Below are 17,617 nucleotides of genomic sequence, written 5' to 3'. Positions count from 1 at the left end.
ATGAGGTTGAGGAACTACTAGGGGCCATTTACACGACCCTAGGCATTCACACGGATATTAAACCTCTTAGTCTCCATGACCAGATGTACAAAGGTCTAGGGGAACACAAGGGCAGGGTTTTCCCAGTGCACGATCTTCTGGTTGATACTGTTAAGAAGGAGTGGCAGGACCCTGAAAGAAAGCCTTTCTTTTCTCAATCCCTTAAGAGAAGGTTTCCCTTTGCGGAAGATTCCACGTCTGTTTGGAATAAGAACCCTAAGTTAGATGCGGCCTTTTCACAAGTCTCTAAAAAGACTGATTTAGCATTTGAGGATATGGGCAACCTGACGGATGCTATGGATAAGAGAATGGACTCGCTGTTGAAAAAAGCATGGGAGTCCATAATTGGCAATTTAAAACCAGAATTAGCAGTTACAGTAGTGGCCCGTAATTTAGAACACTGGCTCTCAAAGATCCAAGAACATATTGAGGCAGATACGGACAAGGACACTATTTTGGCTTCCTTCCCCACAATTTTAAAAGGGGTAGCCTACATTGCGGATGCCTCAGCAGAATCCATCCGCATGTCAGCCAGGTCAGCAGCCCTGGCTAATTCTGTCAGAAGAGCTCTCTGGCTCAAGACTTGGTCAGGAGACATTGCGTCCAAGTCTAAGTTATGTGGGATTCCCTTTACAGGAGATCTCCTATTTGGTCCTGACCTGGAGTCAGTCTTAGACCGCACTGCGGATAAGAAAAAATCTTTTCCTTTTAAACGTAAAACTCCACAAAAAGGAAGAGGGTTTCGTCCCCAAAGACAAACAGGGGTCCCAAAACCAGAGACTCAAAAAAGGATCTGGACACCTAGGGGTAGGGGAAGAGGAGCGATTTTTCGCCCACCTGACCAGCCCCCCAAAAAACAATGACTCCCAGATCAGAGTGGGGGGAAGGTTGGGGGCCTTCCTCCCACAATGGGAGTCTTTTTCCCCAAACAGGTACGTATTGGCGATAGTGAGAAGGGGGTATTCCCTAGAGTTCTCATGCCTTCCGCCACAAAGGTACCTGGTCACTCAGCTTCCCAGAGCCAAGGAAAAAGCAGAAGCTCTAGTGGGGGCCTTGAGGGATCTGGAGGTCCAAAATGTTGTTTGCAGAGTCCCAAAAGGAGAGGAGAAAAGAGGGTTTTACTCCCACGTTTTCGTGGTAAAGAAACCCTCTGGCAAGTACAGGTTAATCTTAAACCTGAAACCACTGAACAAGTCAGTAACATACAAAAGATTCCGTATGGAGTCAATTTTCACGGTAAGGGCCCTCCTACCACAGAATTGCTTTATGGTCTCACTGGACCTCAGGGACGCGTACCTGCACGTACCTATTGCAGAGGGGTCTCAGGAGTTTCTACGGCTAGCGATAGACTTGGGAACTTCGGTGGTGCACCTACAGTTCCAGGCCTTGCCATTCGGTCTATCCTCCTCACCCCGCGTGTTCACAAAGGTCCTGGCGGAACCAATAGCTTTTCTGCGTCTTCAGGGAGTGGGTATAATAGCGTACCTGGACGACCTGCTTCTTTTTGCAGCCTCTCCGGAACAAGTCTCCAGGGACCTGGAACTAACCAAAAAGACCCTTATGGACCTAGGTTGGCTGTTAAACCTGGAAAAATCCAGTCTAATACCATCGCAGCGCATTCCTTATTTAGGGTACACCCTGGACTCCACCCTGCTAAGGGTCTTCCTTCCATTAGAGAAGGCTCTAAAGTTAGAAAAGTCAGTCTCTGCCCTCCAGGGCAGCCATCAGGTCTCAATCAGATTCCTGATGTCAACACTAGGACTGTTAACTTCCACTCTACCGGCAGTCCAGTGGGCAGGGATTCACTTTCGGGCCCTGCAGGCCTTTGTACTCAGAATCTGGGACCACAGCTCAGAACACCTAGACGTCCTGGTACAGGTCCCAAGTCAGGTAAAGAGATCCCTCTGGTGGTGGAGAAGGATCACCAATCTGTCACAGGGTCGCCTATGGCATATCCGGTCTCCATTGATTGTCACCACAGACGCCAGCGGCAGAGGTTGGGGGGCTCACCTGGGGGTACTTCCAGCACAGGGTGTTTGGGAAGTGGCAGAGCTGAAACATTCCTCCAACTGGAAGGAGCTGAGGGCGATCGGTTTAGCTCTCATCTTCTTTCAGGAGAGACTTCGAGGACACCACGTCCAGGTGAGGTCAGACAATGCGTCGGCCGTGGCCTATGTAAACAAGCAGGGTGGCACCAGGTGTGTAGCCCTGTCGGCCATAACAACAAGAATCTTTCGCTGGGCCGAAACAAACACCCTGTCCTTATCAGCAGTTTTTCTAAGGGGGATAGAAAACAGTACAGCGGATTTCCTCAGTCGAAGTCAACTGAGGGAAGACGAGTGGTCCCTCAATCAGGAGGTCTTCCATCTTTTGGTCAAGAGATGGGGGTCTCCGGAGATAGATCTCTTCGCATCCAGGGAGAACGCAAAAACACATTGGTTTTTCTCTCGGGGCAGGGGAGAGGGAGCAAGAGGGATAGATGCCCTATCCCAGAGCTGGCGATTCGGAATTTGTTACGCCTTCCCACCCCCAGCTCTTCTACCACTGGTCCTGAGAAAATTTCAGCTGGAGAACACCTCACTTATCCTTGTGGCACCCCACTGGCCCAAGAGGGCTTGGTTTTCGGTTCTCAAGCAACTGACCACAGAACCCCCTCTTTTTCTTCCTCTTCGAGAGGATCTCCTCTCGCAGGGTCCAGTTCTGTGCCCTCAGGTACACAGGTGGAACCTTGCGGCGTGGTTACTGAGGAGTCCTTGCTGAGGTCCAGAGGTTTTTCGGACAAACTGACTGCCACCCTTCTCAACAGTAGGAAGAAGGAGACACGTTCTATTTATAGAAAAGTTTGGATTCGTTTTAATACTTGGTGCCAGGAATTTTCCTTTTCAACACAAAGCCACAAGTCCGTTCTGGAATTTCTCCAGTGCGGAGCGGATAAAGGCTTGTCAGTGAGTACCCTTAAAGGCCAGGTCTCAGCACTCAGTGTGTTTCTAGAGAGCCCTCTAGCATCCAATCCCTGGGTCATCAGGTTCTTTAGGGCTTTGTCCAGACAGAAACCTTCCCAGGGACCTTCCTTCCCCAAGTGGGATCTATCACTAGTTTTACAGGTGCTAACAGGGTTGCCCTTTGAACCCTTAGACAAGTGTTCTTTAAAGGAGCTAACATTTAAAACAGTCTTTTTAGTTGCAGTGACTACTGCCAGGAGGGTCAGTGAATTGGAAGCCCTGTCCATTCGTCCTCCTTTTTGTGTAATTTTCCCGGATCGAGTTGTTTTTAAAACCGATCCGGCCTTCCTTCCGAAAGTGGCTTCCAAGTTCCATAGAAGCCAGGAGGTTGTGTTACCCTCATTTTGTTCCAATCCCTCTGGTGAAAGGGAATTTAAGTTTAGTACACTAGATGTTAGGAGATGTATCCTACAGTACTTGGAGCTGACTCGAGCTTTTAGGAAGTCAGACTCTTTGTTTGTTTTGTTTTCTGGGACCAGAAAGGGACAGAAAGCGTCTCGGCGCACTATTGCTAGGTGGCTCAGACTAGTTATTGGGCAGGCTTACTCCTTGACTGGTAGGGAAGTCCCTACAGGAATTAAGGCACACTCTACTCGGGCGGTGGCTACTTCTCAGGCTGAAAGGGCTGGAGCGACGCCAGATCAAATATGCAGAGCCGCAACTTGGTCCAGCTACGCCACTTTCATCAAGCATTACAGAGTAGACCTGGTGTCAGCAGGTGAACAAGCCTTTGGGAGAAAAGTCTTGCAAGCCGTGGTCCCACCCTAAATTGTAAGTACTCGATTATCCTCTCAAGTTGTGGCTGTCCTGAAAGACGGATAGGGAAAAATGGAGTTACACTTACCGGTAACGTCCTTTCCAGTAGTCTTTCAGGACAGCCCTAGTTACCCTCCCGAAAAGTAAGAAGAAGGGGTTTCTAATCCAGGAACATAGTATGATATTGATGTGTTAACTATGGATTACTAACATGTTCTTGTGTCTCCCCAGCGGACCGGAGTGCTCGTATAAAAACTGAGGTCTAGCAGGGGGAGGAGAGATTTTAAAGGCTGGGCAGTGTTTCCTAAGGAAGAGGAGGAGCCTATCTCTCAAGTTGTGGCTGTCCTGAAAGACTACTGGAAAGGACGTTACCGGTAAGTGTAACTCCATTTTTTTTTTCATGTTTGGTGTCCAGGTGTGGATGTGGGTGACAGATGGAACAAAGTTGTCCAAACTACGAAGAAGCATACCGACGATCACTTGCTGATCTTCAATGATCTTCACTTCCTGATGTCATCATTGGGTGCAAAGGATGTTGGGATGACAAAGCAGTTTCTGGAAGCATTGAAAGAACTTTCCAAGTATGTTACAAAAAACAGAAAAACTATATACTGCACTTAGGTGCATATACTAAAGACCAGTAGTATTTGATGAAGGTTACAAAACTGTACATAGAAAAATAAAGAATAATAAAGATAATGAATGTTTTCCCCAGTAGGAATCTTTTGTTGCAATCAAACTAATGTAACATAAATTAAAACGGAGAGCTCGCTATATAAGTTTACACCGCAACCTGCTTATTATTGCTCATTCATAACGTGTGAAGCTTGCAACTGGAAATCCAGTCAATTCATTTTGATAGGCCCTCCTGAATTTTTTATTTTTTTTTTTGTGGCCCTACAACGGTCTTTTAAATGTTCCCCTTGTAAAGGTTGTGGTAGGTAGGCCACTGAAGGACTATGTATCGTAAACCATCATAAGACATTTTTAAAAATATTAGTACTTGTTTTTTACCTTAATTTTATCCTATTTTGCATATCAGTGATGCTGATCTTCTGCAGCCTTCGTAGAAACCGTGGGCCAGATTCAGATAGGTCAGCGGATCTTTAGATCCGCGTAACCTATCTGATTTACGTTACGCCGCCGCAAGTTTTTGAGGCAAGTGCTTTATTCAGAAAGCACTTGCCTCTAAAGTTGCGGCGGCGTATCGTAAATCCCCCAGCGGAATTCAAATTCCGCGGCTAGGGGGCGTGTAAAATTTAAATCAGGCGCGTCCCTGCGCCGAACGAACTGCGCATGCGCCGTCCGCTAAATTTCCCAGCGTGCATTGCTCCAAATGACGTCGCTAGGATGTCATTGGTTTCGACGTGAACGTAAATTACGTCCATCCGTATTCACGAACGACTTACGCAAACGACGTAAAAAGTTAAAAATTCGACCCGAGGACGATGGCCATACTTAACATAGGATACGCCGCATATAGCAGGGGTAACTATATGCCGGAAAAAGCCGAACGCAAACGGCGTAAAAAAAATGCGCCGGGTGGTCGTTCGTTTCTGAATCGGCGTAACTCCTCATTTGCATATTCCTTGCGTATTTAAACGGAAGCGCCACCTAGCGGCCAGCGTGAGAATGCAGCCTAAGATCCGACGGTGTAAGTCACTTACACCTGTCGGATCTTAGGAAGATCTATGCGGAACCTGATTCTATGAATCAGGCGCATAGATACGACGGACGGAACTCAGAGATACGATGGCGTATCAGGAGATACGCCATCGTATCTCTATCTGAATCTGCCCCCTTCTGTCTATATGCACTCCAGTGATAGCTGCATGGCATTAGATGATATATACCGTGTTTCCCAGAAAAAAAGCCAGTTCTTATATTAATTTTGGCAAAAAAAGACACAGTAGTGCTTATTTTCAGGATAGGTCTTACCATGTAATGTGCTGTCTTCCCTACCCTCTCTCCCCCTGTCTGACAGAAATCCCCAGTGTGCACTGAGGTAAAATGCTTGTAAAATCATATAATCCTCTCTGTACATGATATAATACTGTAATAATGTGTGTGTTTCTGTAATATAATTGTGCCAAATACCTTTTGGTATAGTGCCGCTCTGCACTTCAGTAAACTTCCCCGCAATTATAATAGAGAAACGCACACATTGTACATTATATATTACTGTAGTGGGTTATAGGATTTCACTAACATTTTAAACTAGGGCTTATTTTCGGGGTAGGGCTTATATTGCAGCCCTACTGGAAAATAATGATGGGTCTTATTTTCAGGGTAGGTCTTATTTTTGGGGAAACCCATAAGTTAGACTTTTTTTCCCGCTTTAAAGCTGATCTCCATCTTTTTTTTTTTAAGTTTTAAATAGCTAATTTTGACCATGCAAGGCTAACAGATGAAGTAGCTGGGAGCGCTTTATAACCTGTATGTAGTCTCAGCTGTGGGATGGCAATTTCCTGTCCTATTCCCAACAAAATGCACAAAGAACATTATATTCTATGAATGAATAAAAAAATTCCTCTAGTTGGCTAAGGTGGACAGATGACATCCCAGTCTCCCGAATCAGCCAATCAGAGGAAGCTTTTCATTCACGCTTGCAATTTGTTCACCCCACCCCTAAATCCAACATGCCTCTCTTCTTTTGCTGTTTGAGCTTGTGCTGATCTTCTCAGGTTAAGCCCTGGTTCACAATGGGCTGCAGGAGTGAAGCCGTGCGAGTTCAGCTAAACTCGCACGGCTTCACTCCCGCTGGCAGTCCCAATTTCGGCCGCGATTTAAGAGACATCTGTGCAGGTTTCTGCACAGATGTCAATGTAAATCGCAGCCCGAAATCGCAAAAAGTAGTACAGGAACTGCTTTTTGAAATCGGTGCAGCGCCGCACCGATTAGGACGGTGTCATTGCCGGCAAATGCCGCCGATTTGAGATGCATTTGATGCATCTCAAATCGAAGCAAATCATACCCAGTGTGAACCTGGGCTTACAAACAATGGCCCAGATTCAAGAAGCACTTGCGCCCGCGCAACCATAGTTGCGCGGCGCAAGTGCTTACTTGCTCCGGTGTAACAAGTGCTCCTGATTCAGGAACCTCGTTACACCGAATGCAGCCTAGGATGTGACAAACATAAGCCTCCTTATGCCTTCACATCCCAGGCTGCATTCTTGCGTTGGCCGCTAGGGGGCGCGGCCTTTGTGATCGGCGTGTAGTATGCAAATTGCATACTACCACCGATTCACAAAAGTTGCGCGGGCCCTTCTCACGCAAGGTACGGAGTTTCCGTACGGCGCCTTTAGCATAAGGCTGCTCCTGCTAATAGCAGGCGCAGCCAATGCTAAAGTATTGCTGCGCCTCCCGCTCGCGACGTTCAAATTTCACGTCGTTTACGTAAGTGAACCGTGAATGGCGCTGGACGCCATTCACGTTCACTTACAAGCAAATGACGTCCTTGCGACGTCATTTGCCGCAATGCACGTCGGGAAAGTTTCCCGACGGAGCATGCGCTGTTCGCTCGGCGCGGGAGCGCGCCTAATTTAAATGATTCCCGCACCCGGCGGGATCATTTACATTAGGCAGCCTTGCGCCCGGCTGCTTAGCATATTGCCCGCGCAATTTACGGAGCAACTGCTCCGTGAATCGCGGGCAAAGCGCAATATTTGCGTGGGCGCAGAGAAAAAAATTTGCTCTTTGCCCACGCAAATATTGCGCGATTCTACTTGAATCTGGGCCAATAAGAGGACTGACCATGATTTTTGTAAAGGCCACCAAAGCCCCATGGCTTTTATTGGCCTGATTTGCAAATTCATTCTTTCAGGTGCATTGCTTTGCATTTGAGATCAGTTTATGATGTCTCTGACATCATGAACAGTTCATTGATAAGTGCATTTGATCTAATTCTGAGCTGCTTTGTATTCCCATTAACAGTTTTAGGGAGAAACATGTAGATCTGACATAAACAAAAGCCCGTCAACACTGAGCCTGTCACGATGATCCTGCTGGGGGATACCGAGCAATCCCTGAGCACGACAATGGAAACGGTAGTAAAATTTGGGGAGTTCTCGGGCCTAAAAATAAACTGGTCTAAGTCCGCTTTGATGCCCCTGGATGACGCCCAGCTGCAACATGGAGACAGTGTGGGTGGTATCCCTGTAGCTACTACCTTTAAATACCTAGGAATACAGGTGACGCCGCGTATCGGGGAATATGACTGGTTGAACATTTCCCCGCTGCTGGCTAGATTTCGCTCCCGGGCCAAGACGTGGAATGCTTTATGTATGTCGGTTGCGGGCAAAGTGAATCTGATTAAGATGATTCTCATGCCCCAACTGCTCTACATGCTGCACAATTCCCCGCTGGTAATTCCCCTAAAGACCTTCAGGATAATTAATACCATCTTTCGAGAATTGATCTGGAAGAACCGCCCGCCCAGGATAAAATTAGAGCATCTGCAGCGTCCCAAGGATGAGGGGGGTCTTGCCCTGCCGAATCCTTGGCTGTACTACCTGGCGTCGCAACTGCAGCACTTGATAGGTAGCATGGTCCGAGAGGGGGGGCGGTCGGACAGGGTCCCCAGCGCCGCTGAGCATATTATGCTCAGGACGGTGGGGGGAGAGTCAATCCCGACAGCGCTTGAGTCCTTGGCCTTTGAAAGATCCCATAAAAGCTTTCCCACATATAGCCTAATACAAAAGATATGGAACAAGACCAAGTATTTACAAGGGGCCTCGGGGGTTACCGAGTTTAGCCCTATTTGGGCAAATGACTCCTATCCCGAACTAGCCAAACTGCAACAAGGGGAAAGGTGGAAGACGTATGGGATCCGCTATTTAACACAGATTTTGGGTAATGGTGGCTTATTGCCTTTTGAGACGCTGAGGGAGACATACCAGCTACCAGCGAGCATGTTCTTCTACTACATGCAGCTTAGACATGCATTTGTCGCCCAGTCCAGGGCCTCGGAGTGGCATGTGGACTCCCTTCCAATCCTCTCCCAGCTTAAGAGTGCAGAGACGTCTAAGGGGTTTATATCCCAGAGCTATAATATACTGCTTTGCAGGTACCTTAAGAAACACCCTCTGACAGTCAGGAGGAAGTGGGAAGTGGACGTAGGCCCCCTGGATGAGGAGCAATGGGAGGAGGCCCTGCAATCGGTTACCAGCTGTTCCCTGAATGTAACACAGCACCTGACACAACTGTATACACTCCTACGAGTATACTATACGCCCCACAGATTGCATCTTATGGGAGTGCGGCCCACACCGATATGTGCAAGATGTAAAAGGGATCACGGGGATTTGATACACATGCTTTGGCGCTGCCCCAAGTTGCACACCTACTGGGTGGGAGTGACAGAAACACAGTGTTCCAGGTTTCGATCCCATTAGACCCTAAGCAGTGCCTCCTGAATCTTCTGGACGAGCTAGAGTGGGAACCCCACACTAGAGAGGCCATCACCAGGGCCCTATTCATGGCCAGGAAACTGATTATGCTGCATTGGATATCCGAGGAGCCCCCCACGGTTAGGGAGTGGATCACTGCACTTGGTAATACGTTAAGGATGGAAAAGGTTATATACCAGCATAGGGGTTGCTCCGGAAAATTTGAGCGGTTGGGGGACTTGTGGTTGGGAACGCCGGGGCTGGCCCTGAACGACCTGGTCATGGACAGACTCTTGGGCTAATGGGACAGGAGGGGGTGTGGGGGTGGGAAGCGGTCTATAGGTCCTTTCAGTATGTTGTTTTATATCTACATTTACCACTGCTTTGTATGTGGCCATGTATGGGTCTGCTATATTGGTTATGATTGCGGTACTTTGGACTGTATGTGTCAAATTTGTGATTAATAAACTTGTTTTTGGATTAAAAAAAACACTGAGCCTGTCACATATCTGCTATCAGACTGACATACAACATTGTGTGGTGTGTTTTAGATCACCGGGTGAAAGCTGTCAGCATGCTCTTATCGGTCATCTCGGCCTGCCCCTGTGTCAGGCACTTGTGGAATTTGACACCGGAAATTACGACAAGGTGATAGAGCTTATGTACCCGATTCGCTACCAAGTTTTAGAAATAGGGGGCAGCAACGCACAGGTAAGCAATTTTGGGCTTTTAAAATTCTTATTATAAATGTACATAATAAACTGGCACATCTACCTTCTGTCCAATATTTCATAGACCCCCCCACACACACATACAGTGGATATAAAGTGTCTACACACCCCTGTAAAAATGTCAGGTTTCTGTAATGTAAAAAAAATGAGACAGAGATAAATCATTTCAGAACTTTTTCCACCTTTTTAATGTGACCTATTAACTGTTCAACTCAGTTCAACAACAAACTGAAATCTTTTGGGGGGGTTGGGGAGTAAAAATAAAATAATGTGGTTACATAAGGCCTGGTTCGCACCTATACATTTTCTACTGTGTTTTCAGTTTTGCAGAAACACACTGCAGTCCATTTAAAGTGGTTTCCTATGGATGTAGTTCACATCTGTGCATTTTATAGAAAGGGTCGTGGACTTTTTTCTGGTTTTTGGTTTCATAGACTTCAATGGATGCATGTATTTGAAAATGCACCTGCGACCTGCATAGTTGTGAATCAGTACACACCTGCCATCATTTAAAGTGCCTCTGATTAACCCCAAATAAAGTTCTGCTGTTCTAGTAGGTCTTTTCTGACAATTTCTTAGTCTCATCCTACAGCAAAAGTCATGGTCCACAGAGAGCTTCCAAAGCATAAGAGGGATCTCATTGTTAAAAAGGTATCAGGAGAAGAGTACCATTTTTTTTTCCAAGGCATTAGATATATACCATGAAACACAGAAAAGACAGTGACATTACCAAGAACTGGATGGTTTCCAAAATTGATGAAAAGACAAGAAGAACTGGTCAGGGAGGCTGCCAAGAGGCCTACAGCAACATTAAAGGAGCTGCAGGAATATCTGGCAAGTACTGGCTGTGTGGTACATGTGACAACTATCTCCCATATTCTTCATATGTCTGGGCTATAGGGTAGAGTGGCAAGACAGAAGTCTTTTCTTAAGAAGAAAAACATCCAAGACTGGCTAAAATTAGCAAAAACACATCTGAAGTCTCCCAAAAACATGTGGGAAAATGTGTTATGGTCTGATAAAACCATGACTGAACTTTTTTGACCAGAATTCCAAAAGATATGTTTGGCACAAAAACAACACTGAACATCACCAAAAGAACTCCATACCCACAGTGAAGCATTGTGGTGGCAGCATCATGCTTTGGGACTGTTTTTCTTTAGCTGACTTTTTCCATTGGATTTTACGATCGTGTGTAGCCCCATTGGAGTTTTTTAATCCGAAATTCCGATGAATTCCAATCTGACTTTAGATATAGAACATGTTCTTTATTTTTCTGATGGAATTTCCGATGTGATTTGGCCAGGCAAAACCCCAATCGTGTGTACGCGGCTATAGTCAAGGTAGAGGGAATTATAAACAGTTCCAAATACCAGTCAATATTGGCACAAAACCTTCAGACTTCTACTACTGCTAGAAAGCCAAAGATGAAGAGAAACTTCATCTTTCAGCATGACAATGACCCAAAGCATGCATCCAAATCAACAAAGGAATGGCTTCACCAGAAGAAGATTAAAGTTTTGGAATGGCCCAGACCTGAATTCGATTGAAAATCGGTGGGGTGATCTGAAGAGGGCTGTGCACAGGAGATCCCCTCGCAATCTGACCGATTTGGAGTGTTTTTGCAAAGAAGCGTGGGCAAATATTGGCAAGTCAAGATGTGCCGTGCGGATAGACTCATACCAAAAAAGACTTGAGTGCTGTAATAAAATCAAAAGGTGCTTCAACAAAGTATTAATTTAAGGGTGTGCACACTTATGCAACTATATGAGTTGTACAGTTTATAGGTCACATTAAAGGTAGAAAAAGTTCTGAAATGATTTATCTTTGTCTCTATGGCCCGGATTCACAAAGCACTTACGCCAACGTATCTCCAGATACGCCGCGTAAGTGCAAATATGCGCCGTCGTATCTGTGCGCCGGACCCACATACTAATATACGCCTAAAAACAGGCTTCATCCCACCGACGTAACTTGCCTACGCCGGCGTAGAGTGGGCGCATATTTACGCTGGACGCATGTGGCGCTCCCATTGATTTTCTATTCAAATATGCAAATGAGGGAGATACGGCAATTCACGAACGTACATGCGCCCGACGCAAGTGTGCGTAAGTTATACGTACGTCGTAAAGTTATGCCCCATAAAGGAGGTGTAACTCAGCAGCATCCATGCAAAGGGCTGCACCAGCGAACACAAGCCGGCTTATTTACGTTGGACTTGAAAATGGCTGAGCGTAGGTTACGTTCACACCGTAGGCAGTGATCCGACGTATCTTAGGGTGTAGTCTCCGGCGTGATTCTAAACATGCACACTGGGATGCGTCCACGGGACGGAGCATGCGCCGTTCGTTATACGTATCTGTCTGACGCTCGGCCCCATGGCTCACGCCCACTTCCACCTACGCCGGCTTACGCCTAGGAAACCCAGCGCAGTTTTGGGAGCACTGGCTTTGTGAATTCAGTGCTCGTCTCTCTGCGCTGCGTCGGCGTAGCGTACAGGAGATACGCTACGGCGGCATAAGTGTAGACTTTTTATATCCACTGTATATGTAACTATGGTATTCCTTCTTCCATTGGGTATGGGGGCTTCTTGGCCCCACAACTTTAGCATCTGTCAAATTTTGTACTGATGTCTGTTGTCCCCTTTAGGTAGCATCACCCTTGCTATTTGTCCTGGTTGCCATTGTCACAAGACAGAAAGTAGTAGTAAGTCCATAGTTTTAGGCCCTACTCTAAATTCATTGTTGCATATAAACATATTGTGCCAGTACCAACAATGGGCTGCCAATGCATGCAATGGACTAAAGACCAAATAAACAGGCAAACTAGCACACACTACAGCCCATGGTATATGCACTGTGGTGCACTGCATTGTGTGTTGCCCTCTCATATAGTGCGTTGGGGTGCCATTCAAAATCATTGATTACACAGAGCAGGTGCGTTGCGATAATGTGCATGTTTTCATTTGTGTCACTACAATGTGTGAATAGGCCTTACAGTTGTCCCCAGAACAAAAGGGGAGATATTATGGGGTAGACGCTGTGTTATTTCCCAAGTGTGATATTCCCCTCAATAGCTTTTAAAGTTTGATGTATCACTGTACTTTGTTTACCTATCAAATATTTATTTTGTGTATGTGTGTTCTAATCTTCAGAGAGACCTCTTTAGTCAAGTTCTTATACGTGCAGCAATGAACAGCAGATCCAAGTCACATCAGAACTTAGCACGGTATGTGGATTATGTTTAATTGCTGAACCACTTGAATACCAGCCTGCCCTTCATTATAAGGCCATTGTTTGTTTTGTCATGCAACATTCAACCCACATGAATTTTATATCATTTTTTTTTAAAGATAGAGCTTTGTTGTGATATTTAACCACTTCAATACCGGGCACTCTTACCCCCTTCCCACCCAGGCCAGTTTACAGCTTTCACATTTTGAATGACAATTGCACGGTCATGCAAAACTGTACCCAAACTAAATTTTTAACAATTTTTTTTTCACACAACTAGCGCTTCCTTTTTTGTGGTATCACCGCTGGCATTAAATTTTTTGCTAAATAAACAAAAAATTTGAATTTTTCTTGGCTTCTTTTATAACATTTTGCTAATCAACAATTGTTCTTCACAAATTTAGCCCAAAATGTATTCCGCTACAATTCTGTAGGAATGTGTCTGAAACCATGAATCAGAATTACAGTTAAATCACACTTGATTAATAATAAAAGTTAATAGAACGTAGTCAAAAGTTTGGTAATCGGAATGGATAGTCAGACAAGCCAGAAAGTCGGGAAGCCAGGGATCATCGTAGTGAAACAGCAAGCAGAATCTGATGCCAGAAGTAATGTCAGCCAAGCAAGCCTTTTTAACAGGAATGCAGGACATGGTCTCTGTGATGTTGACCAAGGCGTAGGCAGAGATCACCTGGGTTGGACGGCTTAAGTAGGCAGGACTAGTTGGTGAGTCACTGTGGAGATATAGGAACTGGCAATTAGCCGACAGCTGAGCGGCCAGCTCAGAGAAGGAAGGGCTGAGCCTTGACACTATGGTACATAAATTGATCAGTCCTGATGGCCTCATTTCTTTAAGCCTACATTCCTTTTCGGAATATAGAACGTCCAAGGTATTTAGTAAGAGGCATGGCAAGTTTTTTTTTTTGAGTTGTAATTTTTTGTCAAAAGTTTTTGGACAATAAAGTCACCAGTGCAGTACAACGTTGTCATATAACTATGGCAGTGATCAGGGGACACTGACTGGTGACACTAATATTTCCCTTTAATAGTTTTTTTATGACTTTTTTTTTTAACACATTTTGACCAGAGCAATATAATGTTTCCATAGTAACATTGTACTACTTTTTTGTACATTATGTTTGCATTACATTATGTAGCAATGAATTTTATTAAAATATGCATACATTTTACTGAATGAAATTGCTTTATTCTGTTTGTTTTGTTGTGATCAGCTGTGATTGGCCATAGCTGATCACATGGCACAGATGGACTGTGATTAGCAAAGTATGTACCATGTGATCACTGTGACCAATCACAGATAGCAAAACAATTGTACACAATGGAAGGCTTGAAAGGAAGCCATTCATTGTTTACAACTGTCAGATCATTTTTTATGATACAAACACCACACTAATTACACAAAATATTTTTGTTCTGTTATCGTACCAAAAAACGTTTTGTGTTTGTCCCTATTTTTGCATGAACTGTCGTGATTGGCTCTCGAAAGCTGTGTACTATCAGATTATTGGAACGATTGCTCCGAAAGCGGTATTTTTTGCACGATTTTCTCATTGTGTGTGTGTGTGTGTGTGTGTGTGTGTGTGTGTACGTACTAGGCATTGCTCTCCTTTTTCCGTTGTAAAAGGGCTCAATGTTTGTAAAGACTTGCATCATTTATATGTGTGATCGCTTCACAGCAATCGCAAGGTTCAGAGCCTCTGTAAATTGTGATGGCGATCTGAGCTGCCCAATGACAGCCATTTACAGGCACACTGGCTACCTGTGTGTGTTTTTCAGAGAGGTGGAGCACATATTTCCGCTGCTTTGGAGATATTAAGGAGGTCAAAGCTAGTTGGAGCATTAGACTTCTGATTGTTTAACAAAGCTAGCCACAGTAATAAAATACCTTATTTAAGTCTATTCAAGTCTCTGCATTTTTTTTTAATGTATTGCACTGTGTTGCTTGCTCCCAGTGCACAATGTGCCTGCAGTCATATTGTCAGCCTGTGACATCACAAGCTGATATGTCCCCTGTCCTGCTCTAATGTGTATGATTGACAGAGGCTCCTGTCTGGTTTTAAATACTGTAACTACTGCAAAGAAAATGAGTGGACAACCTCACTGGCTTCAATCTTGTCCAGGTACACTGTCCAGCCCAGAGGTACTGTATTCACGTGACAGTAATACACAGTGATGGGGTGTTAAAGAAACTTTTTTGTTATAATACAATTTTTTTTGTATGCTATTAGAGCCTGTTTTTATGCTTCCTTTGTTGCAAAGTCATGAGTAATAAAGGGTTAAACTTTATTACTTCCAAGTTTTTATGTTTAAAAAACCTTTCAGATTTGTGGATATAGGGCAACTCAGAAGTATATTAATAAAAATAATTTACTTAACGTGGTTTGCTAACTGGTTAACCGCCCTATAGACAAAATACGTCTACAAGGCGGTTGCTTAACTCTGGGAGGGTGTCAATGTACGTCCTCCCAGAGTCGCGCACACGGGAGTCTCCGTGACCGCCGGATCACGGTAAATCGCCGCTGATAGCGGCGATTTACCACGTGATCGCTCCGTCCAATGACGGAGCGATCACTAGTAAACAAACCGGCGTCATGTGATGACGCCGGTTCCTCCCTCTCCTCTCTGTACCGAACGGTACAGTGTGAGAGAGGAGAGGGGAGAGAGCGGAAGCGGAAGCAGCTGCTGCTGCTGCGGGCTGGATCTGTGACACATGTAGTCACAGATCCAGCCATCCATCCATCCATCCCTCCCTGTGCAATACTCTGCAATGCCCCGCAATACTCTGCAATGCCCCGCAATACTCTGCAATGCCCCGCAATACTCTGCAATGCCCCGCAATACTCTGCAATGCCCCGCAATACCCCGCAATGCCACGCAATACCACACAATACCCTGCAACGTCGTCTATGGGGATTTTTAAGTAGCAAAGTTTGGCGCCATTCCACAAGCGTGTGCAATTTTGAAGGGTGACATGTTGGGTATCTATTTACTCGGCGTAACTTCATCTTTCACATTTAAGCAAAAGAATGAAGAAAAAATACTAAATGTGCCAAATTTTATAACAGAAACAAAGAAAAATTATTATTTTTTACAGAATTTTCAGTCTTTTTTCTCTTATAGCGCAAAAAATAAAAAACCCAACGGTGATTAAATACCACCAAAAGAAAGCTCTATTTGTGTGAAAAAAAGGACGGAAATTTCATTTGGGTACAGTGTTGTATGACTGAGTAATTGTCATTCAAATTGTGAGAGCACCGAAAGCTGAAAATTGGTCTGGTTATTAAGGGGGTTTACGTGCCCAGTGGTTAAAGTGGTTGTAAACCCACTTGTGGGGGAAAAAACCCTAACCCCTGCAAGATAAAGGCATAATGAGCTAGTATGCATAGCATACTAGCTCATTATGTAATTACTCACCTGAGATCGATGTCCTCGTTGCAGTGCCCGTACACAGCACTGGCCGCCGACATCACTGCAGGGGGTTACTTCCAGTTATCGCAGCTCCGGCGCATGTGTGCGGGAGCCACCGGTAACGGCACAGTCTAACTGAAGCAACGGCGTGACGTGCCATTGCTTCATTGCGCATGTGCCGATGACTTCAGCACATGCAGACACAGGGGATATCTCCTAAACTGTGCAGGTTTAGGAGATATCCAGGCTGGCTACAGGTAAGCCTTAATATAGGCTTACCTGTACAGCCACTTTAAAGACGTATTACAGATGATAAAATAAATAAATATGGCATGTTCAATCCAAGGAGAGTCCGCCACTTCACTGGAGGAATAGTCCTGTCTGTCCTTGTTTCAGGCATATTTCTTAAAATCCTGAAAGAACTCCAATAGTCCTTTGTCATCCAGCCATATACTGTATCTAGCAGCCCAAAAATAAGTCAAAACTGGTTTGAGCCTCACCACAGAATAGAGAGACCAGATGTTCACAACTTCCCACAGAACAATGAAATCAGATGTCTCGTTATACATTAAAACATGTTGTGCATATAACCTATTACTAAGTTTCTTGTAAATCATTAACTCTTAAAAACCTACAGGCATGCATTCACATACGCTTTAACTTTCCAGCACCTCTGAGAATCTGAAATCTGTTTTGGGTGGAGTGATCCTTTAGAAAGGCGTGGTACTGTAATCCATATTGGCTGGATCTTTATTGCTGCTACATTATTGGTTACTACACATTGCAGTTCTTCTTTGCACCTCTTTATGTAATGGGTCTAAAAATTTCTCTCCGATTTTATTTTTTAATCTTCCTAATCAGATTTTCTTTTATATAGATGCCTTTTACTTGAAAGAGATGCCCTGAGGCCGAATTCCCCTATGACAGAGCGACTTATAAGGAAGACAGCTGCAGTCCACAACATGGCATAGAACCCGTCTACCTGGACTTTTCATACATCAGGAGCTATTTCTATTTACCAGAACACAAATTCAGTTATA

The 17,617-nt window shown here is 44.9% G+C and overlaps 1 protein-coding gene across 1 annotated transcript in view; it reads left to right on the top strand.

The window, feature by feature from the left end:
- The window catches only part of TTC38 (tetratricopeptide repeat domain 38), a 50,583-nt gene extending 32,966 nt beyond the window's left edge, over window positions 1-17,617 (top strand). Inside the window, exons 11-14 of the mRNA XM_040345775.1 lie at window positions 4,213-4,378; window positions 9,736-9,895; window positions 13,070-13,143; window positions 17,455-17,617. Of these exons, the coding sequence (XP_040201709.1) occupies window positions 4,213-4,378; window positions 9,736-9,895; window positions 13,070-13,143; window positions 17,455-17,548 (494 nt within the window). The 3' untranslated portion in view covers window positions 17,549-17,617. The remainder of the gene's footprint in view (window positions 1-4,212; window positions 4,379-9,735; window positions 9,896-13,069; window positions 13,144-17,454) is intronic.

This window comes from Rana temporaria, chromosome 3 (genome assembly GCF_905171775.1).
Source record: "Rana temporaria chromosome 3, aRanTem1.1, whole genome shotgun sequence".
In the NCBI taxonomy this organism is placed as follows: Eukaryota; Metazoa; Chordata; class Amphibia; order Anura; family Ranidae; genus Rana; species Rana temporaria.
This window is presented reverse-complemented; position numbering and strand designations above follow the sequence as displayed.